Genomic DNA, 22,459 nt, shown 5'->3' with positions numbered 1-22,459 from the left:
CCCCCCTTTTTTTTCCCTTCTTGTTTTCAGAGGTTAACCACTGCATAGCAGCTCTTTATTGGTAAGCTGAAGTGCACATGTTGTGGCTGGAGAGGGGTTCGCAGACGTGCTATTTGCTCAAGTGTAGATGACAGTGCAGTCATAGATGGATGGGAGCTCACTGAGTCAGGGCAAGGCCGCCAGAAAGCCAAAATTCAGCAGAGGTTCAATGAAAAGCTCATGGATGCAAAACAAAGTAGCAAGTGTTCCCAGGACTGTCTTCCCAGGACTGCCTTTCCCATCCTGAATTTCCTGCATTTGTGGTTTTCTGGTACCTTAGCTGATGACCTGTAACCTCTTTTTGTTTGTCCAATGCAATCAAAGGGGGCAACCCACCTACTCTTATTCTTCTATGGTCTCCAAATGCCTACTCTGTATTTTTCAACTCAGATGAGAAATTCAAAGCCTGCTTCCTCCCAAATCTGTCTTCCAGAACTCCAGAGACTAGCTGGCACAGCTGGCTGCAGTGCTAGAGCAGCAGTCTTGCCTTTGCAGCCACAAAGGGAACCTGATGCCGGCAGCATGCTGTGCTGGGGTAGCCAGAGAGCCTGAGCTGCAGCACTGGGAGTCACAGAGCACTGGGTGATCTGCTTTGTGCCACGATTGCTTTGTGATGGAGAGGTGTCTAAACTTTATTTGCTTCAGGCAGAAAGCAAGGAGAGGTCCTGCATCTCCATCTGTGTTTGTGAAATATCTAGCGTAAGGGAAATCCTGCTTGGGCTCCCTTAGCACTATACATCATTTCTTGAACAAGAAGAGGGATAGGGTAGCTGAACAGCATTCTCTAAAACTACAGAAACACGAAATTCAGCGATGGGTTACAAGGATCTGTTTGGTCTAAAGCAGAAGGAGCGCATGCAGTATGTGAAACTTCAAACACACCTTCCTAAGATTTTGGGTGGCAGCACTACTTTTGTGGTATGTTCCTGTGAAACCCCTATGTCCAGGCTTTCTACCTTCCTGTTGCTACCTTGCTGTCTGTCCTTTGAGCCTGTGGCACAACTTCATGTTTCATTAGGCTGTAACCCTCAGATGAGCCATCAACCTGTGCATCTTGCCTGCTATGGCCACAGTTGGTGATTTGCTTTCTCTGCAAAGGTTGTATTTGGTAATTAAACCTGTGCAATGCACCACTGCTGGTCATGCCACATTGCCCCCAGCAGTATGCCATCACCAAGGAGGCAGGGCCACAGCGCCATGCAGGACTCTGAGGAGGGCATCTTTTTGCTACAGCCAAGAGGAGGAGGTTTCTATTGTTCTCTTATAAAAATGTTGTGTTTTTCTCAGCAGTGGCTTTAAAAATCTGTCTCATACGTAGCGACTGATGCAAACATGTTAGCAGAAGCCATTTTTAAATCAGTTTCCTTACCCAGGGGAAATGTAGTATAGACAGGGCCTTCAGGAAACGAATAATTAGGTGACCTTTTTCCCCCCAGAATATCAGGTCTGTTTTATGTAGAGCTGTTTGAAGTCACACAAATTCTCATTACTCTCCAAATCTCTAACCTTGCCTTGTTTAAGGTACCTTTTAGGAAATCAAATCAGTGTTTCAATCTAATTTCCAAAGGCATTCAAACACATGGTATGTGTGCTAACTTGTTTCCTCTAGCATTAACAAATCTAGCAAATTGCCAAGCTATTTGCCTTGAGGAAAACTATGATGTTGTACAAGAAGATAAAGCTTTTTTTTTTTTTTTTCCCTCCAATTTTAAACATTAGAAAAAGAAAAGAGAGGTAAAGTTATCAGACCACATTAGTCCAGGCTATAACTCCTTTGAAGCAAACAGTGTTCCCAAGTAGATTGCCATGGGTTTTGATCTGTTCTGGGACTTTTTAGTCACGCTGTGATCTTTTTCAGTTACTTGATGTGGCTGGATGGTGACTGAGTCCCCTTGACTCAGATGGACTTTCATTAAATTAGTTACAATTGAGTATACCAAATATGAGACTGGAAAATAGAAGTGGAAATAAATAATGTGAGCGTCTTGTAGCCCTCAAATTTTAAGAATTTTATAATGTTTGTATTTTAAGGAGAGGCTGTGTACATAAGCCAGGCACAAGGGTGCATGTGGTGCAACAGAAGCAGTGAATGGTCTGAAACCTCTCCTCCCAGCACACCAGTCTCCAGGGACACAAGTGCTCCAGAACATTTAATTTTTCAAGCAGTTGTCAATAACAGAAGAGTTTCTGCAATGCCGAGGAGTTTAATAAGCTCAAAATTCTTAAACAAAATGCCTTTTTTTTTTTCATCCTACAGCTCTGATAGTTTCTTCTGCTTGTTCCAAGAAAATGAACATGGAATTGTCCTTTTGTGTGAAAGGCAGCAAAAGGTTCTTGTTTGAATTCATGATAAATTCGGTTGCAAATGGATGTGGAAGGAAAATTGCCAAATGCTTTCAGAAGATTTTCATTTTGCTCAAGTGTTCACACCATGGTCATCACCATGGTATTTGATAGCTATCCACTCTGCTGTGTACGTTGCAGCTTTAGCCTCATGTTGAAGAGTCACACTGGCATATCTTTTTTTTCCTATATTCATAAAGAAATAAGAATTTTTAATGTAAGTTGTTTTCCTTTACTGCAGTTCCTTCATTTTGATGTTTATCCACCCAAACAGTATCAGAATCTTTTTGACATGCATAGTTATCATTTCTGTGAAGGATCAGTGACCTAGCTTGATAAATTTAAAAGTTCAGCTATAAACCTAAATATGTGACATTTACTGAAATTCATTCTTTGCCATGGAGTTACTTTCTTTCAAAAATATTGAGAATAGTAAGGAATTGCATCTGCAATTTGATTAAATCTACAGTTGTTACCATTTGCCTTCTGAAAATTGATTCCCTCCCCTCCCTGTCCCCCAGCTTGACATGCTTATTGATTAAAAATTCTGCACTGGCCTAAGCCAGCATATATTTGTTAGTGTTTGTGTGCTTCCCATGCAAGTTCTGACAGGCTTTCAACTGTGGAAGTCAACTCTATTCCTAAGCTATTGGAAATGGTAAGGTTCCTTAGTAATTGTTTTAAACTATATGATGACACATCTTTGAACCCCATTGTATGAAGGAAAAATACCTTCTGACTGGAGAGAGGTTTCCTGTTTGTGTGTGTGTTTGCTGGAATTAAGCCTTCCCCTGTGTGTTGGCTGAGTATTTTTTTGTAATCCAAAATGGCAACATGGCAAGTCACCTCCAGAGTTTATTTTTTGGACAGGATACAGGTCTTTTATTTTCAAAATAGCATGGCTTTGGAGTTGATGATGAAGCACAGGGGCCTCTCAGTTACACTACTAAGCAGAGTCAGTTAATTGAGGAGACACACTTATAAAGACAGCTAGATTTAAGCAATAAGTAATTATTTTTTATTGACAATTTTATACAATGTAAGTTGTTTACTTACCACACAGTAAGTTTCTGCTTCAGCCATAATTTCTTTCAGCATAAGGATATGAAATTTGCCAAATGTATTATTTATTTTATAAAATGGCTAGAATCATGGCTTTGGTTGTGGCTGAAGAGTCATGTAAGACTTTCTGCTTCTCTTTAAAGAGCAGGCCAGCAGGTGGCCTCCAGGTGGTAGCCCTACTGCAAGAGGATGGCATTTAATACCTGAAGGGTTTTCAGCTGTTTAGATATGGGCAAAAAATATACCATATATAATACTCTTGCCTCTTGGTATCTGGGGTGGGTAGATTTGAGACCTTGTGGCGTGCCCTTGCCTCCTACCTGCCACAGCTGAGCCTCCTTCAGAGGAAAGAGGTGATGAGACTCAGAAAGGCATTTTGCCTACAATAGTAACAAGGCTGGATGGACCACCGTGAGTTTAGGCAGTAAAGTTAGTTATTTATGAAATACAGTGTTAAGGTTTCTGGTTTGCTTCAAATAATGCTCATTTTAAACAACTGTCCGGGACTGGGAGAAACCTGGACTAATGGACTGATTACACTGAGCGTTTGTTAGGGCTGAGCACCACATGGCCCTGGGGTGGGACATCCACACCCAGCCCCGGCTTTGCTGGCTGCTACCCCTGCCCACAACTGGCAGAACATGTCCTCAGCTGAATTCCAGCCCCTTTATCACCCTCTGCAAGCACTCAGGCCTACAACAACACATGTGGGTCTTAGGAAACTGGCTTTTTAACCTGTTTTTGTAGTTCTGCTACTTTTCTGGTAAGAGCCCTGAGCAAGACTGTGGCCTCGTGGTTGTCCCTGGGAGCTTTGCCACTGACTCTTCATGGACACTGGATTTAGCTCTGCTTTTGTGTGTGTCTGCACCATATTTGAAAAATGGATTTCCTCTTCTTTGACTTTATAGAAGGTTGCTGTATCTTTTTTGACGTAATTTTTTTCTCGTTAATAGTTGTACAAATTGTTAAGTCCTGCAGAAACTATATATTTTCATCTAAATTTTGTGGAAACAAATCCTTTTGGAGCATGTTTAATGAGTTAGATGAAAATAATTGTCATCTACAGTTAGAATTCCAAACTTACTTATTTAATGTTTCCTAACTAATGTTTTGTTTGTTTCTTTGTTTATTTTTCAGTTTGTTTGAGCTGGATGCTGAACCTCACCTTTCTTTTACTTTGTTTTGAAACTAATGTAGCTAGTGAGATTTTCTTGATACAGGTCTGTTGTGCTATGTGAATGCCTAGAGATGTACATGACTTTTTATTGTTTGGTCTTCAGCAGTATCATAAATAAGAGTGCATTTTGGATTGGTTGACCCAAACTAAATCACCAGAATTTTAGGACCATCAGAGGTATTTATTAAGATGCTGGGGTTTGCTTCTCCCCCCTCTGCACACTCGCGTCGTGGATGATCCTGTGAGGATAAAAGTAGAAAGTTTCCAAGTAAGCCCAGCATTCCAAGTACGCCCTGAGAAAAGTCTCAAATCTGTGGATTGTCCCAAAGCATGACTAGAAAAGAGCAAACTGAAATAACTCCACAAGCTTCATTTGTCTTAGATACATACTGGGGTAACTCTGTTTTGGATTACTCTCTATCTTTGAGACTGTTCTACATTCAAAATTGTATTAGGATTTCTGTTATGGGAATTTCATATTCTTTTATCTGTTGCTGTTATATATCCTGATATAGGTTATGGGTGTTATTATATCGTATTATTAGATATACTTTCATGTGTCTTCTCATCCAAATTTTTCAGATTCTGTTAGGTCTGAGAAAGCAGGATAAAAGAGAGCAAGGCAGTTTTACTGAAGACAATGAAAGGTGTTAGTAGTTGAATTAATGTTAAAAGTTGATTAATTATCCTCTCCTGATGTAATTGAAAATGTTAAATGAATTACTTTAGTTATATTCAGTTTTCCTGTCTGCTTCTAGAGAGGGGGTATTAATTTTACATGTTATGTATTACTGTCCTGTAAAACCTTTCCTTAAACTCTTTAGGTTTATTGCTTTTGCTCTTTGGATTAGAGGCCAATATTTTTACTGAAGGAAAATGTTTCTTGTTAATACTCAGTATATGATATCATTCTTACAAATGTCTAAAGCTGAAGTTAAAAAAAAAATACAATTGCAATATTAATAATCTTTTAAAGAGTAGGTAGAATGCAAACAGTAATGGGCTCCAGTAAGCAGTGAGCCAGTGTGGAGCTCCCTCTGTGATAAAGCACTTCTGCATCAGAGAAAATAATCCAAATTTCACCCTAAAAAATGTATTTGCCATCCATTTAGATGAGTGGGAAATGTTGCTCATGTTTGAAGATGCAACTTAGCTTGCCGCAGATTGAAAACTATCTTAACTGTTGTTTAACTCTTCTGATGAAGGAAAGGAAAACTTAGATAAACGAAAACATTGAACACTTTGCTTTTGCCTTCCTTTACGTGCTCAAGGATGAAGTGTTGCGTGATAGTGAGTTTTATCACTGTTTTATCATTGCAGCACTTCCAAATAGTAAAGGGGAGTGTTTCCCCAGCCAGGATGTAGGTGCCTTTAGTTAAACTCAGGGTAAATTCTATCACCTTCAGTGGAAACTATGCAAGAGTTGAAAAGAGAGGACCCAGATCTGCACTGTGTCTTTATGCTTTACTTTGATTTCTTCGTTTCCTAGTATTTAGGGTTTATTAAGCCTGTTGTAGTCAGAATCTGGAATTCCCAAATGTCTTTTTTTCCTGGTATTACAAATACTGGCCTTACAAACAAATTACCAGAGTGCATGACATGGTGGCAATATTTTGCTGTGTCCTTTTTCCTTCTCAGCGGATTAAGTAGCCCCTTTTCTGGGAATGTCCTCTCCTGTGACGTTTTCAAGATCTTGTCACCTCTCCACCAAAAATTTCCACAATGGGAAAATCCAATTGAATCTAGCGTGGGAACCTTGCTATAAGTTTCGGAATTATCCTAAGAAATTTAATATTCAAACTGTTTGTGCTTCAGAAGTGCATGTTAAAATCTCATTACATTTTATCTTCCATTAAATCTCATAGAATTCACTTACTATTTCAATCAGATTCCATTTGATTTTTGTCCTTTTTATCCTGACCTTATGAATACGTAAGAGAGGGATTGCAAGGCATGTTCATTTGTGAGAAAGGGATGATTCTCTCCTTCTCCTGGTTATATTCAAAAAGACCTAACCAACAACAGTCACCTTTTTTTTTCCTGGTTGACTATAGAAGGCTATATGAGAGGAGGTGTTCTGGATGCAGAACATGCTAATAGAAGTTGAGAGAGGTGAGAGCCAGCCAGAAGGTAAGTAAAGTCAGCACAAGTGTACATGAAATCACAAAAATCATTAATGACCTTCTAATTGCAAAACTGAAGGTCATGATTTTCATGCAGAGCTATAAAAAGAGAAAACACCTCATGTGGTCACTTGCAGTTAGAAGGCCTGTTTTCCAATTCTGTGGAGTTTTCTTTCCTTCCTTCTGAAAACACACTTACAAAAATAAGTATGTATTTGTTCTTCTTCAGGTGTAAGCTGCCATGATAAAATCATCTGGGCTAGAGCTCAGAGACAACTTTGCTGCTTCCTGAAGATGGCTGAGTTGTGTTTTTGTTTGTTTGTTTTCAAACTAAGAAGTTTTCATAATACATGCTTTGAAAGAACTTCCTTTATGCAAATAATGCCACAATTTTCTTGTAAGTGGAACACAAGCTGGGCCAACCTCTGTCTGCAGGTGAGCAGGAATGGCTTAAAAGTTCTCCTGACTGCAGTGGGAGAGGTCTCTGCTTATCTGAGCCGAGAATGTGCACCCAAAATCCCCTGCAGGGCACAAAAGTAAGGTAACAACCAGTGAATTGTTTTCAAAGTACAAAAAGCCTTTCAGGAAGCAGCAAGGAGCAATAAGAGGTGGCTTAAAAATAGAAAGTACCCCTTCTCCGGCTGCAAGAGGGAAATCTAAAGTTATGTTATTTACTGAGACCACCATCACATGCTCTTTAACGGGGTAAAAGCCCATCAGTCAAATATTTGACTACTCATCGTTTATAGGGATTTCAAAGACTTATGGAAAGATAATGTCTGTGTCCATTAGCTAGTTACTTATAAATGCAGCATTGGTTAATTCAGCCTTTCTGTAAAGAGAAATTATTATCTTCATTAACAATATATAAGATTTTAAAGATTTACTCTTCTGCACCTATCATTCCTGTTAGGTCTTCTGTATCTCAGTATTTACCCTTTATCATCTATTGCTCATTTTAAATGAGGTAGTATTGAGATTCTGTCATTGCCACAGATCTTCTGTCTTTCAGCCTGTTATAAGCACCCTGTTCTCTAGTCCTTAGTCAGCTCAACTATCACAGGAATCAATGAGAGTAATGTTTGCATAGAGACTGTGGACTCAAGTCTTGGAAAAGATGATGGCTTCACAGTGAAGGAATGTAGCTTATCCTGACCTAGCTTAGGTCCAAAACCAGGCTTTCGTGTGAAAGCCAGGTGTGTAAGAGTTGAGATCTGTCCATCCTCACTCCAAACATCTGTATCTTGCTCACATTTAAAATGCTTGAGTAGTTATTAATCACAAGTAGTCCATATTTTTTGTCTGAACACAACATACATGGTGCTAATAAGTAATACAATATAATTTGAATATTTTTAGTAGGAGCAGAAATGTAAAAAAAATGTTCCTTCTAAATGACAGTGAACTTTGTTCAGTGCCCAAAGTACTGAATTAAATATCAGCTCTTTAGTAAAACATGTTCAGGAGCAATTGTTTCACTATAAAGTCCTAAATTTAAAACATACATTCACTGACCAATTTCTAATTTTACCACTGCCATTTTATTTTCCTTTTGGATAAACAGACCAAGCTTAATATTATGGGGAAGATCCAGAGAGGCTGCTTTGGCATCTGAAATGGGGCTTAGAGTGAGTTCAGGGCACAAGTCCAACAAAGGGATCTAAAAAGCTAACACTTACTGGCCACAAAGCTCTCAGGTGCTTGGATTAACCAGTGTCTGCACTTTGTGATGAATATTCCCTGGATCTCACCTGAGCTGGAGTTCTGGAAGAGAAGACAGAGCAGTAGGAGGCTCTCAGTCCTGGCTGGGTTACAGCTCCCAGCCAAGCTCCTTTGCAGTGCCCAGACAGGATGGAGCCGGGCACGGGTCCTGCTGCTGACAGGCAGCCTCCAGCACCACACGCCATCCCTTCTCTTCCTCCCAGCTGGCTTGGCTCCAAAGCATCAGGACAGCTTTGCCTAGGAGGACTCACATTCTGCTGTCTGCATCTTCCCACCAGGACAGGAAGAGGAGGAGGAGAGTGAGGAATGGGCATAGGGTGTTGGATTGCTGGATCTCATGGCAAAAGGGCAGGAGAGTGCAGGCAGGGGCTGCAGACGAGGTCAGGGGGCAAAAGCAGCAGAGCCAAGCCCTGGTCCCAGATTTAGACCTTTGGCCAGCGTGTTCATGCAGGGATGAGGACCGTGGTTTTAAATCAGCCCCTTTATGGCAGGCGACATCCTAAAGCTCAGCCTTTCTGTGCTGTGCCTGTAGTAAACACCCGCACTAAGGCTTTTGTGTTTTGGATGTGTTTTGTAAGAATGGATTCATTATCCTCATTTCACCCCTATGAGAAAGGTAAATACCCTCTGATGTTTGGAAACAACCTCTTTGCTTATCTCAGAGACTCCTTGAATCTGGCTCCAGATTTCCAAAGGAAGCATTCCAGGGTCTGAACAAGTCCAAAACCTCCTTCTGGGCCGAGTATAAATGAGAACCTCTGAAGAACAACAGTTGCACATTTAAGCTTCCCAGGTCTCTCCAAATGACAGGAGAGGAAAGGCTGAAAGAAAGTAAATGAACCAGCTGAAAAATCCTTTCAGAAACAAACAGACATTAAAAGATCCTATTAGCATGAAAAAACTCAGACTGCTCAGCCATCCCTGAACTCCTTCTTCAAACTATTGAGCTTTTCAGCATCTTCTGAAGGTCAACACAATATTTCAAAATAAAAACTGGCTGACGGACCCTTGCTGAGGGACATCTGCCAAAAAAAAAGGAAGCTGAGGCTGCTACAGATCAACCACTCTCCTGATTGCAGCTGTGACACTGTTGCCTCTGGTGAAAGCCAGGATGTCAGATAGGCTGGTCCCAGGCCATTTCGGGATTTATGAACGCCAATACCGTAAAGTCCTTGGAAGGGGATCATGAATCACAGGGTCACAGCAAGGCAGCAGTCATGCCAATGAGTCGTCATTAACTCCGGTTCTAAACTGAGTGAAAGTAGGGCATCAGTTAAAGTGCACTGCAATAACATAAACTTACAGTGACAAAAGGGAGGTCAGCATTAAAAAGAAAAGGTCATAACCTCCTAACCAAACACAGATGGGAAATGATCACTGTCCTTGACATTGTTCCTGTTTGATTATCAAAAAGCCGCTATGAAGCTAAATAGACCATCAGGTTATTAACTTTGGTATCAGATAATATATGAAGCTGAGGAATAAATAAAAACCCCATTGCTTTCACTAGAAAATTTACAAACACAGCCAATTCAGTTTTGTTTGTAGCTGTTTTGAGTGTTTGCACCACATTTTCACATGGGGCAAAGACCACCGAACACAAACCACCTCTTTGCATAGAGGTGGTTTATGTTTGGCGGGGCTGATTATCTCAAACACAGCATTACACAATCATGGTTGTAGGTTGTGGAGCCAGCTTGAGCATGGAAGGACTGCAGTCTGCTTTCCAGCACTAAGTATACATGCAGTATCAGCCCAGTGGACTGTGCCAGGCCAGACTAATTCAGCAGCCCCACAGAAGTTCCTAGGTGCAAGGAGATGACTTGGAGGCAACTTAAAAGTCCTCTGTACAGTGCTGACACAGGTCCACAAGCAGAGCTTCTTCTTGGTTTTTCCTTTCCCTGGGTAAGCTACCACCAGCAGGCTGAGTAAAGGAGAACTGAGGGTGTCATTCCATCCTTTGGGCCAGTTCTCCAAATCCCCAGCTCACTTGTACAGATGTGCTGATCTTGCTGGGACCCTGCACTGTTTGACCATGACATCTCAGCTTGACAAGCTGTGTATCAAGCAAGGCGTCAGCAACCTTTTGGAAATCCTTGACCCCAAGTTTTGTTGCTAATTTGCCTTGTGGCTCTTGAAGACGTATTAACTAAGAAAGGTGAAGTCATGGTACACAGTGGCATGCTTTATGTGGGCCTGCCAAGCAGAAAGCCACTGCCTGACACCGTCCTGCCAGCTCTTTCAGAGGAAAGAATGGAGCCAGCACAATTTCTTTTGCTTAGTATCCTAGATATTTGTACCATGCCTTGGAAGAATTCAGGGACTTCTTGGGTTTTAGTTGCTGATAATATTATATTTAATTTGACATTAAAAGGAAACTTGGTAATTTGGTGGGATTGTAGAATCCATTGGTACCAATCTAATAAAATATACCTTATCATCACTATTTTGGTAGAGTGGTCATGTATCATACAATATGCTTTACCATCTGTATCTATTGACATATAGAACTTTTTTATTTTTTATTTTTTTTAAGAGATTAATGTTTGGCTGTGAAGAGTTATTATCTCAGGGACTCCTAAGAACCATTAGCAGCAAATGACAATTAAACTGCAGGAAATGTCCTGCATAAAGATCATTCGTAATTGCTGTTAGAACATTTAGATCAAATCTGTATGCTGTCTTGGTTACTCATGACTATCTGCCTTTTAATCTTTTTCATTTTTATGACCCATGCCGTTCCTTTAATTATCACAGTATGGAAGGCTGTTAGCTGTACAAGAGAAGAAAGGCTTCCAAAATATGCTCTGCATTTCAATATAAGAATTCAGGTAGATAGATGTTACAACCATAAAACATAAAGTAGCAAATCTAAGTGCTGAAACTAGTTGAGGGAATTGAGCTAAAACTGTACTTGCAGCCAGGTTTGCCAGCTTGGCTCTTTACAAAAGGAGGAACTGCATTCCAAGGAAATTACACTGTCCCCATTCAGTACAGACAACCACAAAATGCTCAGACTCATGCAGAAAAGTTGATCAACAGGATCAACTCAGAAATGCAAGTAAGTTGCTTTCTCGTACTATAAGGTGTTTTTATCACACCAGAAACAAAGACTTGGACCTTTACCCAAGCTTGTGTGATTTCCTCAGTCCACCAGAGCATGTCTGCATTTATCGCAACTCACTAGAAGTTGATAAAGGCCTTTGCTTTGCATATATGGTGAAAATAGATAAGAGACAAATTAGTCTTTTCACAGATGAAAAATTTGAAGTGGCTCCCAAATATCTCCATATGCACTATCCTGAACCAGAAGACCAACACTGCCTTGTGTTATTAGTCATGACATGTACCATGTCAAGCATAGGCTGTTACTCCACTCACACACGCATAGCTCTTTTTCTACTTGTACTGAACCTTTGGACTAAGATGTTCATGTGTCAGTCATCAGGCTGAATTATTTGCTGCAGATACCAAGCTTAAGTCTAAGCTAGAAGTGGGTTTATTTTGCTTCAGTTGCAGTGGTAAAGAGCCTCAATAACACCACAGTTAGTTTCTTACTGAAGTTCCACAAAGGCTGACTAGCATTTCAAATGAACAGGATGGAACAATTGTGTTGATCAAAGTTTGCTTTCTATTTTCCTACTATTGCTAAACAATGCAATTGTTTTTTTTTAAAAATCCTTCCATCGTTTTCATCCAGATGTGGAAAACTGTCCTATTTAGAGATCCAAATCCATCTGCAAATATAAGCATGAAGAAACAGTCAAGGTTCCTACCTTATTTGGGGTATTTCCTCCATGGGTTTCTGTTATTCTATGTATATTTTGAACTTCTAGTCCATGTTCTTTGTGGAATTGATTCCTCAGCCATTAAAATGAGTACTACTTCCTCACATGAGAAATTTCTCTCAATTGGAAGAAATGCTGTATTCCATCTATTAAATTAATCTTTTTGAGCAATATATAGGTCTTGATCTGTTCCACTCATTTGTAATATATCAGTGAGTGTTTGCTGAGGTTCATTACAAAAGAACCAGTAGTGTCATTGTAGCCCACCACAACAAAAAATGATTAAATAAATCCAGTTGTGCTAAAGACCCATGACATGAGTTGGCTTTAGGATGTTAAGTTCTAAAGCAAGTGTCAAATAAAATGCTCTACTGCACTGCAGGACACCTCCCAAAAAAAAAAAAAAGCCAAATGAGTGTAAGAATAGCATTTTCTCCACTGCAAAGACTAGATTAGTGTTCTTGTGGTTTAAAGCCTGTTAAAAATAAATGTGCTAGACAACAGAAATGCTTCTTTTGATAGCTGCTGTGAATTATAATGGTATATTGGACCCAGTAATGGACTATGTATATTAAAGAGTGTGTTTTACACAGGGATAATTTTAATTCTCTTTTTATGTGTTTGAATATTGTAAGGAAAGGCTTACAGATCAGTTGAACCTGCTAATGAAAGCAATTTCTTCTGACACACATGACTGGACTGTGTATGTAGCGGATTTAGTTAATGGTAGATCCTCCAGCAATTGTCTAGGCTGTGCCCTGCCCAACAGTTCTTCCCCATCAGCCATCTACATGCACACACACCTTTTGGAATAGCAGAGAAACCTCCCAACTCTGCTATGAATAATTTTATGACCTAAATCACTGCTAATACGTTCTTTGACTCTGGACACTGGAAAACTGCATTGTGCTAGAATGCATACCATGCTGCAGGAAAAATTATGTTGCCACCCTAGTCAGGATGAGTGACCTAACCTAGAGCTGAAATAGTGCTGAAGACAAGGGAATATAATTTTTAACTCAGATTAGTCATTTGAATTCAACTCAGGGATAATTTGTATGTTTGCTGCTGAATTACTCAATTTCCTTGTTCTCTCTGTTGTCTTAAGTTAACTAAGTTCAGATTTAAAAACTTCTTTTACCTCTGAACTTGGAAAGTGAGTTACCCTCACTAAGTGTTTAACATAATCAACAGATTGTGTACAGATGCAATTGGTTAATTGAAAAGTCTGATGAAGGCACATCCATTGTGAGCTTAATCTGTTGAAGCTGATGCCAGTGCTGTCAGAGATTTGCAACAACTGATTAAAGTTGCATGGATGGAGCTGTTATCATCACCCCCTCTCATTTACCCTGTCCTCTTGAATGACGATGCTCTCTCCATGGCACAGCCTCTGAACCACAGGGAATCAGGTCCTGCACTGGCACAGATTTTAGTCCAAAATAGCGAAGCAAACTGAAGTCTCAGGAGGAGTAGTCACTGGGGTTATTCTATGTAAATTTGCCACCTCAGCTCTGTCAGAGACCAAAGTAACAAGATGTACTATCCCACTGGAAAAAGTATAAAACCATATTATCAACCTTAAAGAGGGAGAAAGGCTACCATTTGCTAACAGTAGAGTTCTTGAAACATGAATTAACGTGGCTCTGCTGTTACCTAACCTGAAATGACCCATCTGAGGACTAAATATGTTCTTGTACAAACACGCTTTCTGTGGCATAGAGGACCCTGTCATTTCCTTTTCTGTAATAAAGCAAGGAGAATGAGATGCACCAACCAACCTACAAAATGCTTTCATGTCAGCATGTTGTCTGAGCTTGTGCAGATCCATGGAGTGCTTGTGATTAGAGCTAAGTGGGACCCAGGTTTCTTAAATGAGGGAAAGGAAAACAGGCATGGCTGTGTTTTCTGGCTTCCTTGCATATGCCAGCTTGAACATTATTCCACAATAAGGCCAGGCCTGACTTGTCAGTACAGTCGCAAACAGTGCGAAGGAGAAACATGATGTTCAATATTTACAAATTATCACCCAAGTCATAATTAGAGGGAATAAAACTTGTAGGAAGAAGATTGCCATAGGAAAACTGTTAATGGTACAAGAACACTCAAAGCACCAGCCATAGCACTTGAGGTTGCCAATCACACTAATATGACACATCATTACCAACCATTTCCAATGGTTAACCAAAATCTGTTTTCTCATCAGTTTTACTGGCCACTATCTGATGAGGGATGGAAAAATGAGCACATCATGACACTGCCTTTGAAAATATCTCTTACAAAAGGAATAATCCATGCACAGCTACTGCTCACTGATAGTTATTGCAGGCCAAAGCTTACAAGTCATCTGTAGACACATGAAGGACACACATGTGCCACAGGAAGGTCACAAAAGATTGAACAGCATCTATCATTCTAACCAAGTAGAGAAACAAAAGGTTTTCTTGTTTTCCTTCTGCAACTAGTAAACAGCGGCTAGTTCTTTGACCTGTATCTATAGCACAAGTATTTTGGTTCTAATTCACCAAAGCTTTTTAAGTTCAAAAAATTACGTTTGCGTGTTTGCTAAGGAGAGCTGTTGGACCTTTGAAGAGAGGAAAAACTGAATTTTTATTCACCAAAATTTCTCTGCTTCTTCAGGATATAATCAGGTGAAGTGTATTTGCAGTGACCTGGTCTGGAGGTTACAGAAGAGCATCTCTGTGCTGGAGGTTGCAGTGTTGGAATAGAGAAAGAACCTGGGTCAGATGCAGATGAAAAGAGGCACCAAATGTCATGAGACTCTGAGTAACAAGCAGCAGAGTTTATGTGATGTGAGGACTGTGAAGTACATAGTACCCTTCACATGATTCCCATGTTCTCCCTAAGCTATAAATGTCTCACCATAGGGCATGTTCCTTCTGATATCAGGCACCTTGAGAGAAGATTCACAGTATGCTGGGGATGTGGACTGTGGAGAATCATCTTCTCTAGAAAGTTGCCCATGAATCTGAGCTGGAGCTTCCCATAGGTTGGAATCAGCAGATTTCTGTCCAGGAGGATGCTTGAAACATCTCGAAAGTATACAAAGGAAAGCACTATAATGCAACTCAAATAGAAGAGAAAAGATTACTTGCTTTTCATTTATTGCTCATATTTTCCTCCCTGTAGTGGTAAAATAAAGTACGTATTATTCCTGGCATCCTTTACATCAGACTGAATCCCACCTTTGTTCTTACTGTTCTTGCTGTTAAATTTTCCATTCCAGCCTCACTCGCTTTAGAAGTCAAAGGTGGAGTTTTTGGTCTCCAAGAGCATAGATTGAAATCAGTGGTGTTTTACTGAGTGTAGGCAGAGTAGATTATCTGAGGATACTGGCCTCACATCCCAAAATATGGTTGGAGTGAAGGAATATGTCAGATAGTATTTATGGATCTAAATATCCCTGCAGTGCACACTGGTACTGGTTGTTGGATAACTGGGGATCCACTTTTTCAGACACTGGAAGAATAGGGAGGATTGTAAACTGAAGACTGAAGAACATATTGGTGGGAATCTATTTGGGAACATTACGAGAACATAGCACAGAGTATACTGCAACAAATAAGATGCCTGTCAAGTGACCTTCCTTCCATCCTTTTTTCTTGTGTTGGTGGTTAATCAGCCTCATCCTCATGCAACTCTTGTCCCACCTATTGCTTCCTCTCTCCACTGCAGGGCCACCTCTGTTAGGTGGGTTTAAACTTATTACAGTAAACAGTATACCTACCTCTGCCTGGTGTCAGAAATAGAGCACTTTTGGAATTTTCTGCTTAATCTCATATTTGTTAGAACATGTTGACTTGTCAGAAGTGAATCTGCAGGAATGCATCTGTTTCAGCAGTTTCTTGGGTGGAAGTGCTGGTTGAAAAGAGGCAGACAGTCAAATCAGGCTCCTACTTCTCCCAGTGCTGGGACCTTCACTTGGCACTGGCCAGGCAGGATGTGAACACGATTGTTCTTGGATCATGTGTGACTTCTGGGTGTTTTACACAAACTTTGAAAGCTCTTGGTTTCATCCCAGCACAGAGCAGTAAAAATTTCATGATAACAAGATGTTAGAGGATGGGAAGATAGTTTCCTGCCCTATGCAATGTGGAGGTCAGCAGTTTGTGTACTGGGACTATTTTCTAATTATAGCAATATCCTTGCTGTTTTTTCTTTTTCTTTCAAATTCAAATCCCAGATAGATTTGTTTCCAGGATTCTGTTATTACTAATTAATATCAGAAAATTGTTACTGATTTGAAGGAAGATCTTTGTCTCAATACTAGAAGTGTGACTTGTTTTTACCAGCTAATACTTGCAAATAGCCTGTGTTTCTGATCTTTATCCCTATATCGTGATTCTTATCAGATAACAGGGAGGAAGAACAATTAGTTTCCAAAACCTATTATTTTGTGTAATTAAAGAGGTAAACCACAAAAGGAATTCAGTGGATGCTAAAATAAAGCACCACAAAAATTATTGATGGATTGTTTTAACCAATCTAGTGAAAACACTAGATTTATACACAGCTGAAGCAGCTCTGGTCTATAGTCATATTTTCATTTTGCATAAAGTCTTAATGAAAAAAAAGTTGGTCCTGTTATTCAATTTGTAATTTTCTAGGTCATCTATTTTAAATTCTCTCAGTGGTCACAAGCATTTCTTGATTAGCAACAGTTGCCTAACTATAGTCAAACTAGAGGGATTTTCCCGAAGTATGTGATCATATTGCTGTTAGAATGCATAATTGTTTTCTCCATGAAGAAGCTAAATTTGGCTTAGCAACTGTGTCATGATGTTGACAGAAAATATCTGCTGTGACGGGGCATAATGAGGATACTGCACTGAAACGCTCATAACCACAGTTCATTTCATTGATCTTTCAAGGGGGTGAAATATCACACAAGTCATCTGCCTTTGGTTTTTCAAGCCACATTAAACAACTGTGTGGAGATGTAAAAAAAAAAAGGGAGAAGTCCTAGGTGGTTTGATTTCATCAGTTAATGGCTGTAGGTCACTTGATAGCCCTTTGTTTACAGTACAGCGATACGCCTGTATATTGTAAGGCTCACCAGAGTGACTTACTGATGTGGTACAGGGCCTAAAATAAAGCTTGCACATGCCAAGCACCACATGATGCATAAAATATTCTAATAATATATTACAAAGCCTTGTCAACACTGGGGAGAATGACTATTCCAAGAAGTAGGGCTGACTGAAAAAAGACATTCTTTTTTCCAAACTAGGCCTTTAGGAAAGACAGTGATTTGGGGAGCTGGAGGGGAGAGAGAGACAGAGAGGGGTTTCTTCCTTTGGTCTGGTGAGGTATCTCTACCTTGGTCAATCAAAAATATCAACAGAGTATAAGTCCACTCCAGCTCAAATCTTCACATTATTTCATGTCTTTTCTATTTCTTACTTTTGATCGGTTGTTCTGGGAACCCAATCGGCCCCTTGAGAACTTGACAAATATCATATATCCATACTTTGAGGTGCTCCAACTGCTTTGTGTGCCATTGTGTCCAAAGTGTCCTGGGCAGTTTTGCTTTCAGCTATGTGTACAGCATCCTGTTCTAAACCATATCAGTCAGCTGGTTTAATGCTGTTGTGGAAGTCGTCCCCTCTCTTTTGGTGCTCTACAACATGCTGAGGTGTCTTGAGAAATTCATCATAAGAAAATCCTTCTGTAAATTGTTCTAAAGGCAGTGAAATGGGTACCTGCAAAGATCAGGGATTATAGCCATTTCTAGCCCAACTATTATGACACTAAGCAAGATTGCAATTCTTCTTAAACTGAAATAGTTCAGCTACTGCATGCGGCCTAGAAACGGATTTCTGTTGTCTGATAAACTGACGGTTTAGTGTATGAAATATAACCAGTTTTTCCATTAAATATATTTTGACAGATTAGATCTCTGACAATGAAGCCTTTTACTGCATATCCTTCTGGGTTTATCATATTCCTGTTTGCCTTGCTGCAGAGGAGCCATGGACAATGCAAAGAAGCAGCTAAAAAATCAGAGATGAATCTTGGCGTAAAATACCATCTTCCTAACTTCATTGCAGACACACCAATTCAGAACGTGGTTTTATACAAGCGTCATGTTTATATTGGAGCAGTCAATAAGATTTACGTACTAAATGAAACTCTCCAGAACATTTCTGTGTACAAGACTGGGCCTGTTTTGGAGAACCCCGACTGTGCACCATGTGAAGACTGCCGAGATAAAGCAAATTTATCTAACAGTGTATGGAAGGATAATGTCAACATGGCACTGCTTTTAGAAACTTATTATGATGATCAGCTCATTAGCTGTGGTAGTGTGTCCGGAGGCATCTGCCACCGTCACATCATTCACCCTGACAACCCTGCTGACATTGAAAGCGAGGTGCACTGCATGTACTCACCCCAGCTGGATGGAGAAGCAGATAACTGTCCTGACTGTGTTGTTAGCACTTTAGGAACCAAAGTTTTGGTGACTGAAAAGGACAGGTTTGTCAACTTCTTTGTTGGAAATACTGTGACATCTACATTTCAACCTCCCCATGTGCTGCATTCAATATCAGTTAGAAGATTAAAAGAAACACAGGACGGTTTTGAGTTTCTCACAGATCAATCTTATATAGATATCCTCCCTCAGTTCCGTGACTCGTATCCCATTAGGTATGTCCATGCCTTTGAAAATGATCACTTTGTCTATTTTTTGACTGTACAGAGAGAAACTCTTGACTCTCAGTCTTTTCACACTAGAATTATCCGCTTCTGCACTTTAGACTCAGAGATGCGTTCCTACATGGAGATGCCTCTTGAGTGCATTTTCACTGAAAAGCGAAGAAAGAGGTCCATCCGAAAGGAGGTATTCAACATTTTGCAAGCTGCCTACGTAAGCAAGCCTGGTGCAGCTCTAGCACACGAAATGGGCCTTGGGCTCAACGATGATATCCTCTATGGTGTTTTTGCACAAAGCAAACCAGACTCTTCTGAACCAACCAACCGATCCGCTGTCTGCGCCGTCTCTGTGCGAACCATCAACGAGTTCTTCAACAAGATTGTTGGCAAGCAAAACATGAAATGTCTCCAACACTTTTATGGGAAAGAGAGCAAATACTGCTTGAACAGGGTAAGTGGTAATTGATTTGTTACATTTTGGGACTTTGGTTCTCTCTTTGCCTATTCCATTGCCAGGTATCCATCCCTTCAGTTTCACTTACAAAATATAAGTCCTTGATCATTGCAGATTGCTGTTGATTGTCTCTAATAGGATTTTTTCCTATAAATTGAGTAAAAAAATTGCTGAGGTCTTTATGGGGCTAAAAAATGTAGTTTTTTGCTTGAGGAACTATGATGCAGATAAATGGAACATTTAGGCGGTTATTTCTTTTAATATTTAAAAAAAGTGTTCATAAACATTCATATTCATGTGCACTGAAGAGTCCCTGAAAAAATCTCATACTTGAAAGTATGTTAATGCTGAATCACTGCCCTTCTCAGAAAACAAATGAATGAGTGGTTTGGAAGATACCATGAAGAGCCAAATTGTAATGTGGTTACTCATGCTTGGTACAGAAACAGTCCGACTGACATCAGTTTTCTGCGTGAAAGAAATGTCAGTGAAATCCATATCTGAATGAGGGTTCAGGTGGTCTCGCGTGGGAAGGTTGCATTTCTGTACATCATGACTTCAGGGGCTGCTGCACTCCAACCATGTGAAATACTGTGAGCAGAGGAAGCACAGAAATTTTCCTTTTCCCTTCTGGCCAGTGTCAGATCTTGTAAAAGAAATACAGAATCTGGGAATCAGGTACTTCGAACAGGTACTTTGGAACATGAAACATTAGAAATTTCAATCACCTGCTTATCAAGCAGGCCCTTAAATATCCTAACTGGGGAACTTTGTTTTCTGCAATACAAGAAATTTGGAGCTCAGAGATGGCATGCTGTCTTCTACCAGAGGGCCAGAGCCTCTGTGGCAAGGCTCTGCTCAGCCAATATGAGGCCTGTGTCAGGTGCAGCTTAACCTGCATTCAGAGGTGGATGGTATTTGTCATATCCCATTGTTAGGACAGCTCAGTGTGAGAGTGGGAGCCACAGGTCTTCTTCACCCCAAGTATGACCAGTGTCCTCTTCAGCACAGCTGCTCAGCACAGGCATCAGGTTAGGATGTTGACACAGTGCCCTGGTTGGAGGTGGGAGTGTATTCTGTCAGGGAGAAGGGCTGATTCCCTCTGGCAGCGGTGAGACAGGGCAGTCTGGGGAGAAGAACCCATTACAGAGATCCTGTGGCTTCTCTCCAGTAGCAGGAATGTGGTCAGAGGGGATCTGAAGCATAACCACAGCAGCCTTGGCATTTGGGGGTTGACTGCCTATAGCAGGCTCCAGGTGTTCAACACAGATGTAGGCATTGCCAGTGGATGGTGATACAGCAGCCCCAACAGACATAGCATTTCATTCCCCTTTTTTGTGGGAGGGGGACAGGCAATTTTCAGGAACTAAAAACAAGTTAGCAAACATTCAGCACAGTAGCTTATCTCTCTTCACTGTGTTATTGCTGTCCTAATTTTTCATTTCAGGTAGTAATATCCTCTTTTTTTTTTTTTTTTTCCCTTTTTTCAGTTCATTTTTAACAAGAACCATTGTCCTTCTCTGAAAGTACTTTTATTCTATGTTCCTGGGGTATATGATTTGTGAATGACTGTCTTTAAAGCTCGTGGCCTTTAACTTATGTCGTTCTGCACTTGCCTATACACCCATTTCATAAGGTGATCTCTTCAAAGCAAAGTATAACATTAAAATATTGACAGAATAATTTGCTGCTTTTCACATGCTGGGAAGTACTTTCGTGTTTCAAAAGCCTTTCCAGAGTCTGCTGCTGCTGCTTTGCATATCAGAATGAATGTCTTGTACTGCCGACATGTTTATTATAGTTGCCTATTTTCAAGAAATGTCATCAGAGCTCTGATTTCTGCTACATTAAATTGATAAAGGGAAAAATGTTTCTATGATTTCTTGTGGTTCTTTTAAATGGCATAAAGGCAGTCAGAAATTTTTGTCCTGATTGTTTGCTTAACTCTGAAATATCAAGACTGTCAAGCTTTGCCATTCCATTTCCTTTGCCTTATTCTAGAGGACTCATTAAGGCTCCAGTAAAAAGTGTCTTTTGAGGTTTTTCAGGTTTCAACTAGCCGAAAAGATTGGCAAAAATTTGCCAGCCATCCTTTATACACGTGTTTTTCTCTGGTATAAAAAGTAGACCTGAAGGGTTTGAATGTGAAGGAAGGGAAGGAGCAAGCAGAAGAAAAAAAGCACATTATTTCTTATGCTTGTCCCAAAAAAAGTCAAATCTGGTCTTCCCTGATTTTTCTGGAGATCAAATAATAATTAATAAAAAAAGAGTCTCAAACCCCTCAGCTCTCCTTAGGCCTTTCTTTGTACATTGTAAAAGTGTATATGAGGACATAAAACATTTTTCTCCTTTTTGTAAGTCACCATCAACATAAAAGAAAGCTTTTATAAAATCTGAAAATTTGTCACAGTTTATTTTTGCAAAGTTCAAAACTTGTTTTTGTAATGTAGCCAAGATGATCTTTCTCTTTGATGTCAAGAGAATAAAACCACAGACCACTCATGCAAGTGAAAGGCACTGACCACTGCAAAATTAAGTCATAGGACAGTGAAAACAATCCAGCAGTGAATATGGTATACCACTAACTTCAACATTAAAAAGAAAAATGAGCCTCTACCACTCTTTGCAAGGAAATGCTCTCTGATAATTTACAGTTAGAGTTTGATTGATGAAAGCCATTTCATGTTATCAGAAAAAGTCCCATAAGACAATTGTACATAATTTTGTTGGACTTGGGGTATTCCATCTTTTTAAATGGCTGTCCCTCAGGACTGTTAAATCTGAGGCTTCTGAAGGTAGAATTAGACCAAAATAAACCTGAATGATATATCTGAAACACTTCCTCAACTTGTTCTTCTCATATTTAAAGCAAAAGTAAGAAAAATTTCCACTCATCTTTATGCAGTTGTCAAAATTTGTTCTGTTTTGGCCTTGTTTTCTAAAGGAATGAAGTTTATGTGGTCGTGCTATTTGTGGTCTTTCTATTAGTTATCCTCACAGCCTCAGCAGTAAGAAATCTTAAAGACATGAATTCAAGTGTGAATACAGAGGCTCAGGCTACAGAAACTGATGACAT

The 22,459-nt window shown here is 40.0% G+C and overlaps 1 protein-coding gene across 1 annotated transcript in view; it reads left to right on the top strand.

The window, feature by feature from the left end:
• Nucleotides 1-22,459, top strand: part of MET (MET proto-oncogene, receptor tyrosine kinase) — a 90,474-nt gene that overhangs the window by 1,524 nt on the left and 66,491 nt on the right. The window contains exon 2 of the mRNA XM_066183051.1: nt 18,166-19,380. Coding sequence (XP_066039148.1) covers nt 18,181-19,380 — 1,200 coding nt within the window. The 5' untranslated portion in view covers nt 18,166-18,180. The remainder of the gene's footprint in view (nt 1-18,165; nt 19,381-22,459) is intronic.

This window comes from Chamaea fasciata, unplaced genomic scaffold (genome assembly GCF_029207755.1).
Source record: "Chamaea fasciata isolate MVZ Bird 193981 ecotype frontalis unplaced genomic scaffold, bChaFas1.0.hap1 SCAF_5, whole genome shotgun sequence".
NCBI lineage: Eukaryota > Metazoa > Chordata > Aves > Passeriformes > Sylviidae > Chamaea > Chamaea fasciata.
Note: the sequence above shows the minus strand (reverse complement) of the source record. Positions and strands in the feature narration are given on the sequence as shown.